The sequence below is a fragment of the Egretta garzetta genome, unplaced genomic scaffold, assembly GCF_000687185.1.
Source record: "Egretta garzetta isolate BGI_Z169 unplaced genomic scaffold, ASM68718v1 scaffold193, whole genome shotgun sequence".
In the NCBI taxonomy this organism is placed as follows: Eukaryota; Metazoa; Chordata; class Aves; order Pelecaniformes; family Ardeidae; genus Egretta; species Egretta garzetta.
In genome coordinates this window covers 101700-122355 of record NW_009259117.1, presented here as the reverse complement: position 1 = coordinate 122355, position 20656 = coordinate 101700, and the positions used below count along the sequence as shown (strand labels likewise).

General features: G+C 39.5%; 2 protein-coding genes across 5 annotated transcripts in view; both read left to right on the top strand.

The window, feature by feature from the left end:
- MAN2B2 (mannosidase alpha class 2B member 2) overlaps positions 1-9348 on the top strand; it is a 28813-nt gene extending 19465 nt beyond the window's left edge. The window contains exons 11-20 of one of the 4 annotated variants that reach the window (XM_035891119.1): positions 821-1012; positions 1947-2199; positions 2393-2503; positions 2620-2812; positions 3462-3614; positions 4005-4117; positions 5019-5136; positions 6136-6194; positions 6843-6910; positions 9293-9348. In XM_035891119.1, the coding sequence (XP_035747012.1) occupies positions 821-1012; positions 1947-2199; positions 2393-2503; positions 2620-2812; positions 3462-3614; positions 4005-4117; positions 5019-5136; positions 6136-6194; positions 6843-6854 (1204 nt within the window). In that variant the 3' untranslated portion in view covers positions 6855-6910; positions 9293-9348. Of the gene's footprint in view, positions 1-820; positions 1013-1946; positions 2200-2392; positions 2504-2619; positions 2813-3461; positions 3615-4004; positions 4118-5018; positions 5137-6135; positions 6248-6842; positions 6922-9037; positions 9069-9292 lie in introns of those variants that run through there. The other 3 variants (XM_035891120.1, XM_035891118.1, XM_009635497.2) reach the window with 3 other exon arrangements.
- A 4962-nt stretch (positions 9349-14310) lies between these two features.
- The window catches only part of LOC118451959, an 8750-nt gene continuing 2404 nt past the window's right edge, over positions 14311-20656 (top strand). The window contains exons 1-4 of the mRNA XM_035891122.1: positions 14311-14392; positions 16344-16676; positions 18100-18219; positions 19333-19439. Coding sequence (XP_035747015.1) covers positions 14338-14392; positions 16344-16676; positions 18100-18219; positions 19333-19439 — 615 coding nt within the window. The 5' untranslated portion in view covers positions 14311-14337. The remainder of the gene's footprint in view (positions 14393-16343; positions 16677-18099; positions 18220-19332; positions 19440-20656) is intronic.

Sequence of the window (20656 nt, the reverse complement as noted above, 5' to 3'; positions counted from 1 at the left end):
GGGCCTATAGGAATCATAGAATGTTTTGGGTTGGAAGGGACCCCTGGGGGTCATCTAGTCCAACCCCGGTCATCTAGTCCAACCGGAATTATTCAACATCCCTGGAAACTTTCAAGACCAGGTTGGATGGGGCTCTGAGCAACTGATCTAGTTAATGATGTCCCTGCTCACTGCAGGGGGGTTGGACTAGATGACCTCTAGGGGTCCCTTCCAACCCAAAACATTCTATGATTCTATGATTCTAAGCGAGAGGATGTGAGAGAAAACAGCCCCACAGACCCCCAGGCCAGTGCAGCAGGAGGGCAGGAGGTGCTCCAGGCACCAGAGCAGAGATTCCCCTCAGCCCCTGCTGTACTGTTGCTGTTATATTCGTTACCAGTGTTAAATATGGAAACTTGCATCATGCTGATTTACCTAGCTACAAAGTCAGTTAGATGAACCTGATTATTCATTAATATAGTGCAATAGACCTCATTTTTGTGCAATGGGTAGGTTTTGATCCTGTAGCAACTCTCACATCAAAACAATGAGCTAATGTAGATGTTGTTTCTGTCTTAAAATGTTTCAGTTTTACGAAAGTGTAAAATGACATAGAAATGCCATTTATTTACACGCTGACAGATGTCTTAATGGGAAGCACTTTAATTCTCTGCTGTCCTCATTTCTTAAATCTTATAAAATCAGTTATCCACTTTGAGGAAACAGATTATTTTTTTTCTTACATTCCCAGCCTCGGTCCTGTTGCAATTCAGCTTTGCATCTGTTATGTACAAAATGTGTTTGTAAGTCATACAGCTTTTCCTCTTCTGTGGATTCACAGAGAGACTAACCAGACTGTCCAGTTGACCCAGGAGTTCCTTGAGTACCATGTGAATGGAGACATGATGAAAGGACCCATTTCAGATAACTACTTATTTGCCCCAAATGCTTCAGCTGTCCCAGTATCAAAAGCAGTGGGATTGGAAGTGGTTTCTGGGAACTTGATGACAGAGATACGGCAGTATTTCTACAGGTACAACACCATTACAGCTTCACTTCACTGGGATGTTTAATTCGTTGTAGATATGCATGAGGTGGATTCTGTATTGTAACTCCTAAACAGTGAGCTCTGTGTACTGTTTAGGATTTAAACAAAAGAACTAGAATTCAGACAAAATATCTCCTAAATGCAGTGGTGAGGAAGTACCTCCTTTAAATAGCACATATGGCTGCAGGGCGGGAGGTGAAGATCGTTCAGTGGTTCATTTTGTATTGTAGCTTCTGGTGGGATCCTGGTTCCGTACAATTCAATGAAAATTGCAGCTAACAGCTTCTTACATGGATAGAATTTGGACATAATGGTTCATTTTTATATCTGTGAATATCTTTCTTACGAGCAAATTAGAGAAAAGAGAAATTAATCCTACACAAGGTCACTCTGACCCCTGATGAACTAGCTACTTTTCTGTGCTAAGATTGTATCAGTCTATAAGCCCTTCACCCTCTTTAATATCTGGTTATGCTTTACATGTCGTTGTGTAAAGATTGTAGTTGAGAAAGACCTTTGGAAAACAGTGGAATTCTTACGTCAAAATTAATGTTGCCCAGATTGAAAAAATACATGTATTCTGTACAGTGTGAATGTGTTGCTTAGGGAGTTGTAATTATTTTAAAATTTCTTGTTAATTTTGAGCAAAACAGAGCCTCTCCAATTAAACGAAGAGTCCTCTTTACACTTGCAACACTAGAGAAAATTGTAGGATATCACTTATTCCAGTTGAATATCTGTACATTCAAAAGTTAAATTGAAATTAGAAATAATTGTACACATACATGAAAAATACAGAAAACAGGCAAGAAAGTTGTCTGTGTGTAGAATGACATAATGAATGACTTGCAAGTCTTGATATAACCTATCAAGTGCTCCACTTTATAAACTCTGCATATCTTTCCTCTCACTTCTATAGCAATGTTACTTCTCAGGATTACATATATGCAGTGTATACCAGGTTGTACACAGTACCAGAAGGCTACGATGGGAAATTGCTTTGCCATAGGATAGAGCAAGAATACAGCGTTGGGCCTTTGGAATTAAACCGTGAAGCAGTTCTAAGAACAAGCACAAATTTGAACACTAGGCAGCTACTCTACACTGACAGCAATGGATATCAGATTCAGAAAAGACCATTCAAGGCATACATGAATAACACAGTGGCTCGGGTAGGCACAAAGGTGTAATCCAAAGTCTCTTGTGTTTTTTTGTCTTTGTTCTCCGTTACTGTTATCTAGGCTAATATTATCACTGCGTGATAGCACAAAGGTGTAATCCAAAGTCTCTTGTGTTTTATCTTTGTTCTCCGTTACTGTTATTTAGGCTAATATTATCACTGCGTGATTTACTGTGTGTTTTTAGAACTATTATCCTATGGTCCAGACTGCCTACATTGAAGATGATACCACAAGGCTGATGCTGCTTGCAGAAAGAGCCCATGGTGTCTCAAGTCAAGGAAATGGACAAGTGGAGGTAACATATAAAAATATGGGTTTTTTTGTAGGGGAACATAATTTCATGGCTGCTGCTAATATGAGTAAAGCATATGATGGCTGATTACTGTTGAGACATTTACCTTCCCAATACAGGTGATGCTTCACAGGAGACTATGGAACAACCTTCAATGGGACCTGAATTACAATCTCACTCTGAATGACTCTTCAGTGGTTCGCCCTGTGATTTGGCTTATTTTAGGAACCAAGGCTGTCACCAATATTTTGTATCGGACAAGTGGACTGGCGTTGGAACACAGGCCAGTAGTAATGTTTGGAGCATTATCAGGTAACTCATTCCATCTCTTGTACTATCTTTAGTATCCGAGCGGCTTATTTATGTTGCTCTGATTTATGCTGTTAGGATTGTAAATGCAGACTTCAAGCCTCCTGTGTGGCAAAGTTAGTATACAGTGAGTTAGAAGGCAGATTTAGAGCTTGCTAATTACTTCGCATTAATTTTAAACATGGATGTTGTCCAAGTGTATGAAATGCTTCTCTTGTTATGTAATTATCTCCACTTTCAGAGGAGAATAAATTTTAAGCATCTAATGAGAACAAAATGTCCACACAGGGAATTAGCACAAAATAGCTAGTGCACCGTATATCAGCCAAGTACTTAATAACCATTTTTGAATAATTCTTTTCAAAATATTTTTTGACTTATTAACTAAAACTGAAGCCAGGTAGTGGAATAGCAACTTCAAGCTGCAGTGAAATTTGCTTTATGGAAAGCTTTAATACACCTCTCCAGTAGTTAAAATCATGCTGCTTTCTGCTTTGTATCTCAGAAAGCCTTGGAGGAGAAAGCATAGCATCTGCTTTGCATCTGCCTTGGCAGAAAAAGCAAAACTCTCTTTACCCCTTCCACAGTAACCTAGCCAGGCTTGTGTGTGTGATAGATGTTTGATGTTTGCTTTGTTTCGCTTTGCATGGAGGAGATAAGCCAAAGCTGCCTGGACAACTTAAGCAACATTCAGTCCACGGTTCACCTGTGACTGTCCCACCTAATCTTCATCTCCAGACTCTGAGCATTCCAGGGTGGAGATACAGCTCTAATCATGCAGAGCAGGTCCGCAACATCCGCATGGGTAGGTGCCTTCAAAAGAGTAGCTGGATGTTACACTTAAAGAAGCTGGCTTTGTTTTCTTTCTACCTTCTGTAGCTAGTACCTTTACTTATTCAAAGTGTTAAATTCCTCTATCAAGAAAGTTAATTGTACTGTATGATTTCTCTACTCAAATAGTAAAATATTCCTCCTGTATGAGTTTGTCATGCCTGTTAGTGTCATTCCTGTCAGCAGTGGGAACTGGGTATTTCTTGGTGTTAGTCCTCTTGTTAATTTTAAAAAATGGGAATTAAGTTAAAATTATGAGAATATAAAGCTTAAAAAAAAGAAAAAAAAAAGCAAAACAAAAAACATTTAAAAGTTGATTTATTTTTAAAGTAAGAAAATGTTTGCGTTTTGTTTTCTCTTAAAGGTAAACAGAAGCAAGGTGATGCAGACTTCAGTCGTGTCCTGCTAAGAATTAGGCACTTGTATGAAGTTGGAGAGGATCCTGTGCTGTCTCAACCTGTGATGGTAAATCTGAAGGTAAATCTGATCCTTCGAGACAGAATTCCACTTGAGGTGGTTTTGTTCCAGAGAGAACTGATTCTGGAGCAAAACATCCCGTGTGCTAGAGACTCCACAAAAGATGGATACAAAAATACTAGTTTAGTTTAACCTCAGAGGGAAGCAGGTCTTATTTTTATTCAGCTTTGCAACGCACGAAAGCCGTTATTTCAGATGAAGTTGCCATAGGCACAGCATGAAGATCTGCATAAATATCGATGGGACTGGTTCCGTTGAGCTCTTGGTTGTATAATGCTTCCTGCTGTACCTTAACCAGTGCAGAGAATGGGATTCTGTTTTGCTGGTTTTTTAGTTATTGCAAGTTGTACCTATAATTAATGAAATGTGGACAGGATTAAAGGAAACAATTATTTTTTTCCTTTGTAGTTTATTTCTGCAATTTGTTGGAACTTGGTCACTTCCATCATGTACTGTATATTTTCAATTTCTTGTTTATTTGGTCTTTCATATAGAAGTAGATTGTTTTATAATACATGGCAGGGGCTTATTATTTCAAAAATATTAAATTCTGATTGTGATGACAGAAACATGGGGAACAAGCTATAGGATTCTCTGTTTTGTTCAAAAAAATGTAATGTGAGTTTCCAGCTCTTGAAAGGAGAGATTAGTAGGCTCTGAACTTTGCTACAGCACAGGGGAAGCTGTCAGCACCTCAGCTTCTTAGTTTGAAGCCTGGTGAATCTGTAGTGGCCTTTATGTTGCATGACCTAGGAGATTTTTAGTTTTTCTACTGCTCTACTTAACAGATCAGTGCTAGAGGTGAAAGTTCTACTCTGGTCTAACTAGATACTAGACCAGTGAGTGTGATGCTATTCTCAGGAAAGTGTGGTTTGATTCCTTGTGTTTTCTTTACTCACAGTCTTTGCTAAAGGGATTAGGATCAGTGACAGTAGTGGAAGAGCGATCGCTCACAGGCACCTGGAATGTAAACACTTTGAAGAGGTGGAAATGGAAGACAGCACAATATCCAAGCAAAGGTAGGTGGAATAAGGTCGTTGGTGTCCGTATTGTTGCTGACTGTTGAAGTTTGATGAATAATGAAAAATGTAAAAATATTTGCAAGATTAAAAATGTATTGTCATTCTATATGACAGGCCTGGTATCTGGTACAACCTGCAAGTAGTAGCATTTAGCAAAGATTCCCTGCAGATACTGACTGGACTGCTGTATTTTTCTAATGGCTCGTTTTGCCTGGGAGTGTTAAAAAGCTTGAAATCTTTCTGGAGCTATCTTTGTCCAGATAGAAGTGGCTACTTTATAAATTCACCCTTGTGACCCTGATTGATTTTGTTAGATGCTGATGAGCTGCGTTAATCTAAGCTTAAGCCTGTGCTACAGAAAAACAGACAGATGCAGTTAAAAATCCTCACTGTAATCAGCTTAAAGGACTGCGTGGATATGATTCAAGTTAGGGCTGACACTCAAGTCAAATGCTGTGGGTGACCTCATTTCATTTTGCATTCCAGTTAGTTGTTTGGACATTGTTCTTACTGTCACTTACTTCCATATATATGTGCCTTGTAAAAAGCTCACGGAGGTTTTGGGCTGGGCTAGGTGAGAGTTTAGAGCTCTGTTTGACCTGCAGCTAGGAATTTGCTGCTGTTTACTTATGATGAAGAAAAGGTGCATGACTGGGGAGTTGTGGGCTGGGCTAGGTGAGAGTTTAGAGCTCTGTTTGACCTGCAGCTAGGAATTTGCTGCCGTTTACTCGTGATGAAGAAAAGGTGCATGACTGGGGAGTTGTTTCACATTTTCTGTATGATTCAGTGTGTGAAAAGTAGATTAATTGTCGTATATTTTAATATTATGAATGGGTGCATGTTAGGTTCCATACTGCTTATAGCTTTAAGGAGGCGAATCTGCTCAAACACCAGCCTTTAAGGAAGGGATGAGTTAAAACTGTTGAGATAGAATAGTGCATATGTTTGAATAAAGCTGCTTCTTTAATAAATTACCAATGTTTTTGTGTTTTACAGGATTCTCCAACAGCACAGAGACCTCAGAAAACTGTATAGTAACTGTTTACCCAAAGGAAGTAAGGACTTTCTTTGTATACTTTCAAGGTCAATAAAGTTGGACATTGTATTTCAGGAGTGAATATGTAATAGCTTCCAATTTCTGTTTCAAGATATGAGTGATGATCTTGAAAAATATTCTACTGCTGTTAATGAAAGAAGTAGTAATTTTGGAATAAACTCTAAATTTAATTAAACTGTTGGCCTGAGTTGTGGGTCTTTTTGTTGGTTAATTATTTACAACTTTTTTTTTTTTTCTTCTGAAACATGTTCAATTTAAAAATGACCTTGGTGTTACAGTGCAAGCATATTGAACATTTTCGTGCTTGCTGTAGGTGGTTTTAAAGTGATTGCTTCTATGATGTTTCACGGTTAAGCACTGACGAAGTCATATTAGTCCTACAGTCTTGAATTGTCTTTCTAATTAGTGGTGATCTCAAGAGTCTTCTCTTAGGGTTTTTATTGTTAGAGGAGATGACTTCCAAATCACGGAATAGTGATTTGCCAAATGACTTTCTGTTTCTACATGCAAGGAGGAATGCCTGTCGTGTTTCAGCTACTTCGTCTTTTGGGCAACAACTGCAAAATTTCTGTTTTGCTGTAAAGTGAAATTGAATGTACTTTTTATATTTCTTTGCACTAAGTTCATTTAAATAGTGTGTCTTAAGGTTCAGAGCTGATTGGCTTTGCTTCACTGTGTCCCGGTGATGAATTGATGTTCAGTCCTGTGTTCCGGGTAAACTGGAGGTAGTCTGTTGACAGAAGGCGTATTGCCACACGGCCACATAACCTGAAGCAGGAACACCATCCTTACGACACTGTGAACTTGCATACTTCTCAGGCTCAAAGAATGTGCAAGAAAGCGGTAGCAGGAAATGTTTCATTAGCATCAAGTTGAAATTAATTGTGGAGGACTGTGTTTAGGGTTAAACTGGCAGTTAAATGCAAATTCTAAGGAGATCTGATTGAGCAGCAGCAGATGGAAACTTGGACAGCAGCTAGCTTTCTTAATAGCTGGTATCTATTTATGTTCAAAAGAAAAGTTGTGTTTTTCTATTTTTCTTCGTAGCTCTAATCAATGTGGAGCTGTAGAATCTGATTCTGTTCACGTCCCATTGGGCTTCTCTACTTATTTTACTTATTCACCATGACAATGCACACAGCCGAGATGAGAATCAAGTCAGTCACTTCATTGCAGTGCTAATTATGAATTATGCTTGGTGCAACATTGTACAAAACTGTACTGACCAGTGAAATGTAAAACTGAAAGAAGAAATATATAGATTTAAGAGAGGAAAATAGGTGACTTTCAGTCAATTAATAATTCCAGACCTAGAATCATGTAAAAATGACATTTTACTGTGGTAATTACTCTGAATTTACTTCAGCTGTTCAGCAGTAATTCCCTCCATGTGGAGACACTGTTCAAGAACAAAGCAAACAGAGTGAAAAGGACTCTCCCAGAATAGCTGTTGTGAAGTAGTTATGCTGGAAGACCTGTGCTGGTGGTCAATGTTTCTGTGTAGACAGCCTGTGTATACTAACTGGTTGCTTCTCATTAAAATCACTGCAGAAACTGCCGCATTCAGTTACTGGATGAAGAAAGGTTGTTTCCTATTTTCTACTGGTTCTTTTGCTTATTTGGCTATAAATATTTAGTGATGTGCCAATCCAACCTAGCCTGCTGCAGTGAAAGCCATTTTCCTGCAACATTAAGCCCAAAGGGGAAGTATCTAGCACTGTAACTATGATGCAGTAAAGCATGATGGCATCTATTTTTCGTTTTGTTTATGTATTTGGGAAATGAAATCTGTTCGGCTAAGTAATTTTCCTTGCTTGTACATCACATTCCCTACTTGGTAATGGCAGGTAATATAATGGGTATACTGTGTAGGTTACACAGTGGTATGATTACAATTCATATTTTTGTGACTGAAGTGATGTTCACTAACATACATGCTGGTAACGGCAAGTCATGATGGTAGATCATGAAAATTTAATGGTATCTTCAGTGGGCAATTGCATGGTCAATCTCAGCCAAGCAGTAAAGATCTTACAGCTGCTAACTCTGGGCACTGCTTTCCCAGATGTCAGGTTGATGTGTTTCTAGTAGGCTGTGTTAGAACAAATCCTACAAAAGCCTTCTGCATGCAGGATACTGTAAAGAGAAATACCACATTACCGGCTGACTTATCTGTTGGAGGTGTTTCTACTTCAATTTTTGGAGACTTTCTGATTGAAAAGAAAAAAAAAAAAAGAATATTTTTATCTGGAGTTATTTCAGTGCAATTGGCCATCAGGTAATAATTTGCCAGAGTCAAATCTTGTACCAGAGGCATCTAAGACTGTGGTCTGTGGAAAGCATGGCATTCCTTTTTTTTTCTGTTGCAAATTTTATGTGTTCTTTTTCCTGAGAAATCTCAGCCCAAGAAAATGGAAGCCTACAGGCATTCAAATCTCTGTAGAAAGACCCATTTAGTAATCATCCTTTTTCTGCCCTCACATGTATCAAGATAGAGAGGAGAAATACTGTGGTGCTACATCAAGACTCGATAGAAATCAGGCCACTCTGTAGTTAAATACTACTTCAAACCGTATATCAGGTGGGACACACAAAAGAAAAGAGGGTGGATGTGATGTTATAAGCAGCGGAAAAAGTCACGCATGCATGCAGTATGTTTGTGCTGTGGAAAATAAGCTTTGTTTTTAATTTTGATTGGAGTTAAGAAAGTAGCAGTTACAGAGTGGAAGAGCTTGGGGGACACAGGAGAGCACTTGGGGAAGAAGAGGATGTGACAAGAAGTCACTGATGTAAGAAGTCTGAAATGCGGAGTCTTCTGTTAACAGCTTATTTTGTCCACAGCTCCTGGCTGCAGACCCTCCAAGATGCTGCTGTACTGAGGCTTGCAGGAGATCAGTTTATTTTGCCTGGAAAGCTGAATTATATTCGTTCCATCATTCTGTGTAATTTTGAGGAGTAGAAGCTTGAACATCCTTGAGAGCTGGTGGAGCCCTATTTGTGTCCGGGGACAAAGCGTATGTCTCTGTAAACCTTGTTTTACCATCTCATTTTCCAGTGCCCAAGGCCACTTTTTCATGTTTTCTCTGTTGGCTCTAGGCTCTGCTGGCTCTATCATTGCTCAGACACGGCTTGGGTAGCAAAAATGTGAGCCTCAGTTACAAAATGGAAAGGAAACTACTTCCAACCACTGAGGATGACAGGTTGTGCCCCTGCTCGGCAAACACACGGTCAGGTTTGTTATATTCCACTCTCAAATACTTCAGTTACACCCACATTGCCGAAATGCACATATCAGTTATTTGGACTCACAAGAGATTTTTATTTTTTTGTTGTTAGGTTTTTTGCTTTCTAGGAAAAGTTAATTAATAACCTTTATTTTACATTAAACCAGGTGCAAACCTAAATTAAAGCTAAGGAAAATAGTTCCTCTTTCATGCTAGCATTTATCTTGATTGAGAAAGTCCTGCTGATGAACGTATTGATGCCAGTACCCTGACCATTTTTTTCTGTTGTGTAAGATTTACATAGTTGCTCTTTTGAAAGGAGATTTTTGCAGATCACTTCTTTATTACTAGATCAGGTAAAAGAATCACTTGTACACTTAAAAATAATTTGAAAATTAATTCTGGTATCCACAATCAGCATATTTGTTTTGTCGGTCCGTTCATGCTGTGGAGCGGTTTTGCCTACTGAGACGTAATTTATTATTCACAGTCGGAAAACAAATTAGGCGTGTTTTTCCTGTGCTAATAAATAAGTGTGCTAAGAATAGTCCTAGACTCGATATCAAATTAAGGTTTTGGTGGTTTTGTTTGGGTCATAGCTGGACAAAATGAATAGTATGTATCATACAGAGCACACAGAACGCCGCTGGCTGTCATGAGAAGTTACAAGGTCTGTTACACTGAAGCTAGGTAGTGGATAAAAAGCCCAAGTGATAGCATGCTTCCCACCTTTGAGTCAGAGAGGGGAAGATTCATGAGTTTGGCACAACAAAAGTAAAATTTCCATTTTCACCAGAACTGTCTTTTGGCACCTGCAACTTTCTAAAGTGTTTGTTACGATTTGAAGACGATCTTGAAAAGGCAAATGTGAATTATAACTTTTTTTAAAAGAATCTGGTAACATGTCTTTGACTTAGTACTTCAGGATTTTGTTTTAAGTATGAAAATTTCAGACTAAGGTTTCATAACAAATGTAAATGGGTTTTGCTCCCTCTTCTTATTCCAATGCAGCAGAATTACAAACTCATCTGACTATCTTGAATTTCACACAAACTCTCGTCAATGCTGCTGTAGATTAATAAGCTTTCCCAGCTGACAGTAACACCTCAAAAATGCTGCTCTCTCATTAATGCGTGTTTTACAAGCTCTCAAGCAAGCCTGACATACGGGTAAGGAGGAGCAAGGGGGTTTAGGTCCTCTCTGTTTCAAAGTTTCATGTGTTTTTTTCAGCATGGGTATTTTAATTTGAACACTATGGAGAAAAGTTTTGGGAAGACTGATCTGTGCAAAGCGTCTGGAAGAGACTGGCTATAACTGTCATTGCCTCTCCAAGACCAGAGTGCCTCTGCGCTGGGCAGCTGCTCTGCAGTCGTGTCCAGCACACCGCTAAGTTACGCATTTACAGAATCCAAATTCATTCATGCAATTTCCAAGGTTAACTAAGATTAAGTTGAAGAAAGAAAAGAAATCTTAAAAAGGTATTGCTGTTGTAGATGCTTTCCTGCCCCACATAGTCATTTTGTGCGATGCACTTACCCTGGCAGCAAAGCTGGCTTGAGAAATTTTGTCACCACTTGAGAAATTTTTCCACCCACTCAGTAGTACTGTTGACGAGAGTTTGTGGGGCTGTCTTGTAAAACGGTACAATGAAGTAACCTGGGCTAAAAATAAACCTTGTTCCCAACCCCTTTTTCTCTGTGCTAGTTCATTTCATCTCTGACAGTAGATGCCTTTGGATTAGAACCAAATCATCTTTCAGAGTAAATATAAGCTGCTATCAGTACTATTGAAAAAGCTTCACCTAGTCTCTAGATGAAATATTCTGCATGCTGGAGCTGCCAGCTGTATAACTCAACACTAAGTGCACAAATTTATACATTTAAATACAAGAGAAACTAGTTTTTCCTTTGAGGTTATGCATGGATCCTTCATTTATTCTACATTTTTGGTCAGTAGTACCAAAGATAACATGAATGTCAATGCTAGCAGAATTATTTAATATAATTAAATAATATCCTTGGCTATAAATTATTTGCTTTAACATATCCTTTCATTCGCTTGAATGTAAAGGCATTTGTGATGTCCCCACTAGCTCTAAAAGGTGATAACTAAGTCAGCTGGGTGCCATCAGAAATGGGGATAGCCTATTGCACTTTGTGATGTTTTTCTTTGCTATTGTCTCATTTTTAATTTTATTTGGCAATCTAAACAACACTGGAAACTACTTCTGTAAGGTAGGTACTGAGAAGCAGGTCGTGGATAAAAATATTAAACAGAACTGGCCCCAGAACTGAGCCCTGGGGAGCACCACTTGTGACTGGCTGCCAACTGGATTTTTCTCTGTTGACCACAACTCTCTGGGCTCGTCCATCCAGCCAGTTTTTTACCCAGTGAAGAGCACACCTGTCTAAGCCATGAGCCACCAGCTTCTCAGGAGAATGCTGTGGGAGACAGTGTCAAAGGCTTTGCTGAAGTCCAGGTAGACAACATCCACAGCCTTTCCGTCATCCACCAGGCAGGTCACCTGGTCATAGAAGGAGATCAGGTTGGTCAGGCAGGACCTGCCTTTCATAAACCCATGCTGGGTGGGCCTGATCCCCTGGTTGTCCTGCACAGGCCTGGTGAGTGCACTCGGGATGAACTGCTCCGTAACCTTCCCCGGTTCCCCTGTAGTTCCCCAGATCTTCCTCTTGCCCCTTGCCATCTTGTAGATGGGCGTCACATTCGCAAGAATCCAGTCATCTGGGACCTCCCCTGTTAACCAGGACTGCTGATAAATGATGGAGAGTGGCTTGGCAAGCTCCTCTGCCAGCTCCTTGAGCAGTCTTGGGCCAATCCCATCTGGCCCCATAGACTTGTGGACGTCCAGGTGGCATAGCAGGTCATAAACTGCTTCCTCCTGGTTTATGGGGGGTTTATTCTGCTGTCTTCTAGCTCAGGGGGCTGAGTACCCTGGGGAGATAACTGGCCAGACTATTAAAGACTGAGGCAAAGAAGGCATTAAGCAACTCAGCCTTTTTTTAAACTGCTGTCATTGCAATTTTCATGTTACCCAACTGAACATTTTGTGGGACAATTTTGTCTGGCCTGGAGCTTTTGCAATTGAAACATCTGTCAAGGGAATAAGACTGGATAAGGTGAAAAAACAGAAGCAGTGTTTTGTCTTCCACTTCTCTGGCCAGGCAATGTAAGTGATTCTGGGTTGAAGCCAAAGATCAGTACTGGAGAACGTTAACCAGCATACAGTTATCTATATTTGTCGAAATTTTTTTTCATAATTAAAGGCAAATGACTTTCAACATGCCCCTTAACTTGATGATGTAACTGTAGATCATTTTATTTAATCTATGCTTATAATCTTTGTAAAATAAGCCTTATTTAATATACATGACACTGGCATCGCATTAATGCAACTGCAGCCATAGAGGTAATAGCGAGGCGCATTGCATACACAGCATGGTGTCCTGGGCTGTTTCTCGCTGATGTTGCAGGATGTTGGGGCCAGTGTGAGTGCAGTCTTCTAACTCAGCTTTCCTCCATTGCTCCTGCCAATGGAGCTACGCTACTGTTAAGGCAAAAGTAGGAGAGTACTGGCATGGATGGAGTGAGAGGGAGGCAAAAATAATGTGGTTTATTGGTGTAAAACAGTGAGTTAGCAAAGTTCAGTGGTAACTGCGACAATAGTTTGAGATTCAATGGCAAGGTACACTTTGTTATTTATTGCACAGAGGACAGGGTCAGACAAAACTGTCAGGGAGACCCTCCCGTTGAGTCATGAGGTTCAGAAAAGATCCCCTTGCTTTCTAAACTCCCTCAAAGAGGAGTCTAGGTGCGGCTGGATCCAATCCTAGTCCCAGACTTGGTCAATGGTTTATGCCTAAAGGATTGTATATGCTCAATTAATCTTTTATGTCACTTAGCTAAGATTTCCAAGGTAGCATGCTGTTAGTCACTTACCGAGAATCTGTCGTGGTAAGGTATCTCTCAACCTCTAGGAGTAACCTTGAGAGGCGTCCCTGCTCAAGGGGAGATCCTGGCGTGCAGCCTGCTGGCGTGCAGGAGAGCTCAAAGGGCTCTTGGGCTGCTCACTATTTATGGGGGTAAGATAATTGACTCATAGTCATATTTGCATACTGACCACTGTGCTTAGGTGGGCACATTGCACAATAGCCCTTGGCTATTGTACTGTTATCTGTCTCCCCCCACACCCAGTGGGTGCATCCTTCACGACCAGACATATCTATCAGATGCATCTATCACCACAGCCACAGGTAGTTATCACTTGAAAGAGGCAAAGGAGGGGGAGTCAGAGATGAGGGGAGGGAGCACACCGTCACAAGTACTCTTCACAGGAGGGAAGAATTTAGGCAAGATTTCAGCAAGATAGCAATGAAATCTGTGATACAGAAAGATAGGCGTAATACTTGGCATCAGTGTAACCTATGTATGATCATTGTCTCTTTGGCTTTGGGTAAGATTCATCAGGTTGGCTGGCAGAGGCTGCTGACAAGCATGTACACAGTAGTTAAAGAAGCTTCATCTTCATAAAGTGCCTTTAAATGAAGGATTGCAGAAGTGCAACGGCAAACGTTCACATGAGACCCCCGTAAGTATGAAAAAGCAGTTCTTTATGTCTTATCAGAGGAGAGGCTAATCTAGTGTTGAAAGGTAACCAGTTAGGACACAATTTAAAATTTAAAGAAGTGTTCTGATTTCAGACAGGATACCTGGGCTTTAAACCAGACACATCTATGACGGCAATTTCTAAGATTGTAGGTTAAATTTGGGTTGCATTTAGCTTTCTGTCATCCTCACCACATGAGGGAAGAGGAAGTTAAGCTACAAATCTGACATTCTTTCATTTGTTGTTTTGCTGATCTGCGATAGACACCCTCATGCAAGTGCTAGTAATCCTGCATGATGATTGTAATTTCACTGAAACTTCTTTTAACAATGTGTTTTGGCTCCTTAGGTAAGTGCTGTTTATTTGCTTCATTTTGTTTATAGTTAGTCACCTGTAATTCTTGACCTGGATTTAAAACAACTTCTCACAGTATATCCGCCTCAAATAGACTCGTGTGAGAGACAAGGAGGATGTTAACTATATTTTCATAATGCTGACATCAAAATTAAAATGCCTGAGGAATCAAAAAGCATTTTCACAAAGAGGTTGTTGTAGAAAAAGTGTAGAGGAACAAATCTTACACTTCGACACCCAAAATTATGTTAGGTTAAGCAAGCACTGTTTTTCTTAGGCCTTCAAACTTGAGTATTTGTTGTGACAGACACTGAATGTAGAATTTTAAAATGTTAAAGAGGTTTTCTTCTAGATCACGTAGGTACTGAAATACAAAGCAAATAAGGTTTCATGTTTCTTACTCAATACAAATTGCGCTGGATAATACTGAAGGTGTTCAGCATAAAAAAAAAATGGAACAAAAGAAGGAGAGATTAAGAGATTAAGCAAGGGCTAAAATATGTTTTCAATGATATTTTTCAAAAAGCAAGTGACAAGACAGAAGCATAGCACAGCCTGTAGCACAACTGTATTTTAAATCGCAAACCAAATGAATGAAAAAACTGAAATTAATTTAATTAAGTTCTTTGACACTGGAACATCCTCTAAGTTGTCATTTACGTGCTACATCAGTTCTTTCCCTTATTTTTTCTGCTGTTTATTACCCCTGTACTGTCCATATTTTCTCTGCAAGTTGTTGAGCACTACATTGTAGAAAAAATAGACGTGCCTAACTCCTTTAGGTTTGGTAAATATGTGGCTTTTTCTAAGGGCAAAGGAAAAAATGTTATTTGCATAATTTCTATAAAACTTATTAGATGCCATTTTAGGACCAGATAGCGGCAAAATCATCCTATTGCTTGCATGTTGGTGTGAAATGTGCCTGAGTTACAGACAGGGATAAAATTTGGAAGAAAATCATGCAGTTTACTCTCATTATGAGTAGCTCCTCACTTTAGTAGTACAAATTCTAAAAAAAAGGAAATAATAATTCTTCATGAAGCATGTGAAAATAATGGTGTCCGCAGTCATGGGGATAGATTTTATAGCATTAGCACTTTTGTGATGAGCATCAGTGTCATTAGAAGAAAAAAAAAAAAAATCTCATATCCACACAGTGGTTTCCCGTCAGAAGATAGTATTTTGTAGAGTCTTGTGCAGTATCTCATGTAGGTCACTTTGCGTGTGGACAGTGATCAGTAGAGAGATTCAAAGCAGGAAAGAGTAAAAAGTTTCCTCTGATACTGTTTGAGTCAGCCTTAGCTAAAAGGCAGGCAACAGACCCGATGAAATAACTGTGGTCTGAATGGCATATTTTATACTTATTAAACTAAGGAGGTGAATCTGATGCTATAAACTACTTGTCAGCAAAAACTTAATGAAAGAAGTTTAAATAAAATTAAAGAACCCGCCCAAAAATGCTGTACTTTTGTCACTAATTAGAAGCAGTGCAGGACAAGAACTCCTACATAGTGACAAAAAATTGTAGTGGAATTTTCTTTCATCTCGATGAGTCTTTCAGTATGCGCTGATGAATCATTCTGAATAACTCCTTTTGGTCATTCTTTATCTGGCAAATAAAGTGTTTAATATGCTTCAGACTCAACCTCTGCTATAAAAGTTTTTTGTTGAAAATAAAAAGTATATCGTCGAGTACCCAGAAAATCTCCATTTATTGCACGCAAACAATGATGGAGGGCTTTAACACACCAGATTAGAAGTTTCCTTTAGCCAGAAAGTAATTGCCGTTGTTTGAAGGGGAAGTGGGTAGTAACTGATCTTAAAAAGTAATCTCATAATGTTTTTACAGTATTAAAGTTATTTTCAATTCTGTGATTGTAGACATTACAGCTGTAATATCATCTCTTTGCTGCTTCAACTTTTAAATCTGTGTGTATTTCTCCAGGAGCTACAGATCCCAATAAATTAACAGTCATTCAGACACCAGTGAAAATAAATCTATCAGTTGGAGACTACACTGAAATCACCTGTATTTGGGAAAAATCTGTTGTGAGGTATAGAATAAGCTGGTATCTTCTTAATAAAGACAACATCACCAAAACTGTATCATCAAACCTTTTCTATGTATCCAACGCCACCCATAAAAGCAAGGATGTGCTAGTGATAAAATCTGCCAATGTAAATGACACGGGATTTTACTACTGCGAGATAATTATTGAAATACCTTTCTGTAAGAAAGTATATGGAAACGGGACAACAGTGATTGTTGAAGAGAAAGGTAAGCTAGCGAAAGCATATGCGTGCCATTTAACTTGTCATGATAAAGGCTCTTTGGTTTGAACTATTTTATACATTTCCTCCCTCTCCCACATCCCTCCCCCAACGCTGTGGATTTCAGGGTGAGTGAGACAAACACAGAGAGGACCAGAATGAGTCTTAATGACATTTGACTTAAGCTCTCTGCCTTCATACCCCCAGTGTAAAGTGTTTGTTTTCTCCTGTAAGGGTTTGCTAAGAGGAATTATTAGTTAAGGTTTACAAACAAGCTGTGGATCAGCTGTGTGTTTCACAGAAGAGCCAAACGCTGTTGCTGCTCAGGAGGGATTTGGCAGGCTAGATGTGAGGCAGTGAACGAATTTGCCGTGTGCTAAGGAGTGACTGAAGCAATTACATGGTTACTCTGTTCAGTAACATGTACTCTTTACTAACTATTTTATTTTTTGTTACAATTTCTTAATAAAAAGTGGGAGATAAATCAATATGGAAGATGGAGCAGTATGGGCTCTATATTTACAAGGATTTGTGTCCATAAAGATGTAATGGCAAAATGTTATAGATAGGCTGTCTCTCCTGTTTTTTATAGTAACCTTTACAGGGCAGCAATTTAAGGTCCCAATTCTGAATTAACAATTGAAAAGCATTAATACAATGAGTACTCAAACACAGTTAAATGTTTCAGCAGTAGGAGTGAAGTATGTTTCACCTTAAATTATGAAAAGAATGCAATGTACCTGGACAACAGTTTACTTGACTTCTGTTATGCAATTGCCTCAAGATACTTTGCATCACTTCTTGAAGATGCTCATCTCTGCCTCTCTCTTTCTACCTCTCAACTGTAGAGAACAACTAGGGGACTAGCTCTGCCTGGACCTTTAACATTGTCAAACATCACTCATATATCAACTGGTCAAGTCATGGGAAGTAGCCTTTCCCTTCGTCCAGCACAGTCCAGTTTTGGACACTATTTTACACTATTGGCCAACTGTCAGTCCAAAGGCAGGCACAAAAATAATCAAAGATTTAGAAAACATCAGTGGCAGAGAATGAATGAAGCCATGTTAAAAATGGGGGGGAAATTAATATAAAAGGCTGTTAAAGAGTTAAAATAATCTAAAATGAGTTAAGTGATCTGGTATTTTGTCAAGTACTAATAGCCTTAAATGAAAAGCAGAAAAGATAGATTAGACATTGGGGAGAAAAACTGTCAAACTGCAGGAGCTATAGGAGGGTTTGATGTTACTGTTCATCAGGCATGCATCCCTCAGGAATGGTAAAGTATAGATGACCTTGCACTTGGGTGGGGGGATGGACTGGTTCACTCCTGAAGTCACTTTTAATTTTAACTTTTTTTTTTTTTTTGCTATGGTGGTGTTCTTCTATTGTATCTTTGAACAGTACATAACTTTATTTCAAATACATAGATGCAGAAGCTCACTCATGGAAAAAGGGAGATTTGGCAATATGGACCATCATTCCTTTCTTAGTGGCAGTGGGAGGCTTGTATCTTTGCTACAGAAAGAAACAGCATTCAAAACTTTCTGGTGAGTGACAATATTTCCATTAACATGTACTTTCTAATTTAGATGTGTGTTTTGAGATGTCTGGACAGGTGCACTTGAGAGGAATCACTAAGAGGAATTTCAGTGTATAACTATTGCTCACCTGGTCCTGATCTGCACCTCAAGCTGAGAGGAGGGATCGGAAGGCACAGCTTGTAGTGAGCGTCCTTGCAGCCACTTGCCTCCATTATTTATCTTTCCAGAAAGAGCGATCACTTAAGACTGACCTGTCTAGGATCTCAAAGGAGTATGAATTCTGAGAATTTCTTAGCAGACTGAAAAAGTGAGGAGCCAGAACTTCGCTCTGTGTAATGGTCTTACTCTAGGTAGTGACACCTGGAAGTGGCATCTGAAAGACCCGACTTCGAGGACTTTGTTCTGAGCTATGTTTTTTAAGCTGTGAATTTTTTAAACTAATTATTAATTTTTATTTGTTGCGAAATCCTGAAATGAAGGATGGAAGAAGTCACAAAAAAACCCAGTGAATTGCAAGGGTACGGGGCAAGTGTAAATGTAGGGCAGCTGCAGGCAGTGGGTACAGACCAGTGGTATATAACCTAAGGCAGCCTCTAAGTAACTGTAATGTGAGTATTATGGTTGCAATGTGAGGCTTACTCAGCTTGTGAGCTGTCAGGGATAAAGGTGGGATATCTATGACTTGGGATGCAATTCAACTTGCAGATTAAAAAAGCAGGGGGAGGGGATTTAGGCAAGCGAGAGATCCTATTTCGGTCACTGGAGTTGACACAGGCATGGCTCTTGAGGCCTCTGTATGAACTGAGCCCTTGTGGGTGTCTACTTAAGAGTGAGCTGATCGGTTCTCTTGATCAGTTTCCATGGCACAAACTCTATTGACCAGATCTCCATCGCCAAAGGGATGCTCAGAAACCTGAAGGTAGCTGTTTCCATCTGCAAGCTGAATACCACTCTAGCACCTGTGTCATCAAGGCCAGCTATACAAGAGCTCTGCACTCTTCATTTCAGAGCTTTATAAGGCTCTGGTAGAGTGCCAGTGTGACTGGAAATGGACGGTAAGCAAGCAGTGACTGCAACTTTTGTTTTGCTAAGACTCTGCACCATTTCCTGCGCTGGCAGGAAGGCATCAGGAGGATCAGATGCTTGAAGGTGCAGAACTTCGTGGGAGAAATGAATGCACCAATGAAGCGTCTGAGGAAAACGTATTGCATAATTCTGCTGAATGGGTAAGTGTTTTATAAAAAGACTTTTGCTATAAGAGGGGGACTTTTAAAATGAGGCACTGGGGAGTGCTCTAAACAGAAAGCACACAACAAGCTGCTGTTCCTAGGACAGCATCTTACCACGCATGAAAAAGGTTTAAAGCAAAAAAAAAAGTTTTCTTGCAAAAGGCAACACTTGAAAGTAAGAAAAAAGATATTTGTGTAGCAGGAAAGTATTGGACTCTGATGTTACATTTAACGACACTCTAAAATTGCTTGGAGAAGAGGGCAGCAAAAAGTGGAGAATATCAATATAGAGACTGAGTGCAAGAAGTGTAGAAGAAGTAAAAAACGGCAATAAAGTCCCTTCCATATAATTGTAGATCCCTTTCCATATAGCTGTATACCAAGCTCAAGAGGCTTAGACCAGCTTCAGCTCATAGGGCCGTTAGAGCAAGCAACACTTGCTGAGAGCAGGTAGCAGATTTCAGGCAAGCTCATCTTTTAACTACATTAAAACATAAAGTGGGCAGAGAAAGAAGCCCTAATTTAACTCTTGCATAGGCAGGCACAACTTCCATTAGAATCAGCTGGGCAGGCTTGGACAAGCCACACAGAGGTGATGTAAAATGCTAAGCCCATGGTCACAAGGGCAGTTATTGAGCTTATAGATCCCTGAATTCTCCTGTTAGAGAACCTGGCTTCACTCTTGATTAGGTCACACTGGTACTGAAATCGTGATGAGAGAGAATATCAAGCCGCAGGTAGTAAAACAGTAATATCTATCTTTTATTGTGCGATAGTCATCATTCTAAAAAAAGAAAATGTATAGCTGGGAAAATTCATTCCCCATAATATGTAGATTCCCACTGAAGCCAAGAGACTTGTTTTTACAGGAGATATTGTATTAGAAAGTTTTAAAAATACAGGGCATGAGACGGTCTGGTCATGGCAATAAAATATTCTAATTACTAGCTATAAATGGATAACTCTTCTACTTGTTAATATTTAATGAAGAAGTAAGAAAATGAGGTTGAGAATGAGAAAGCAAGCATCAGAGGTGATGCAGAGTCAAGAGTTCATTAGCAGCCATTAACTGCTCAGGGTTTGTATGGGCAACAAAGACTCATCCAGGGGAAGTCTGAATGCAATTACAAAAGGGCTTTTGTTGTTGCTTTATAATTTAGCAGCTGTTAACCACAGTGATGTATGGTTGTATAGGTTCAGTGTTTTCTTTCATG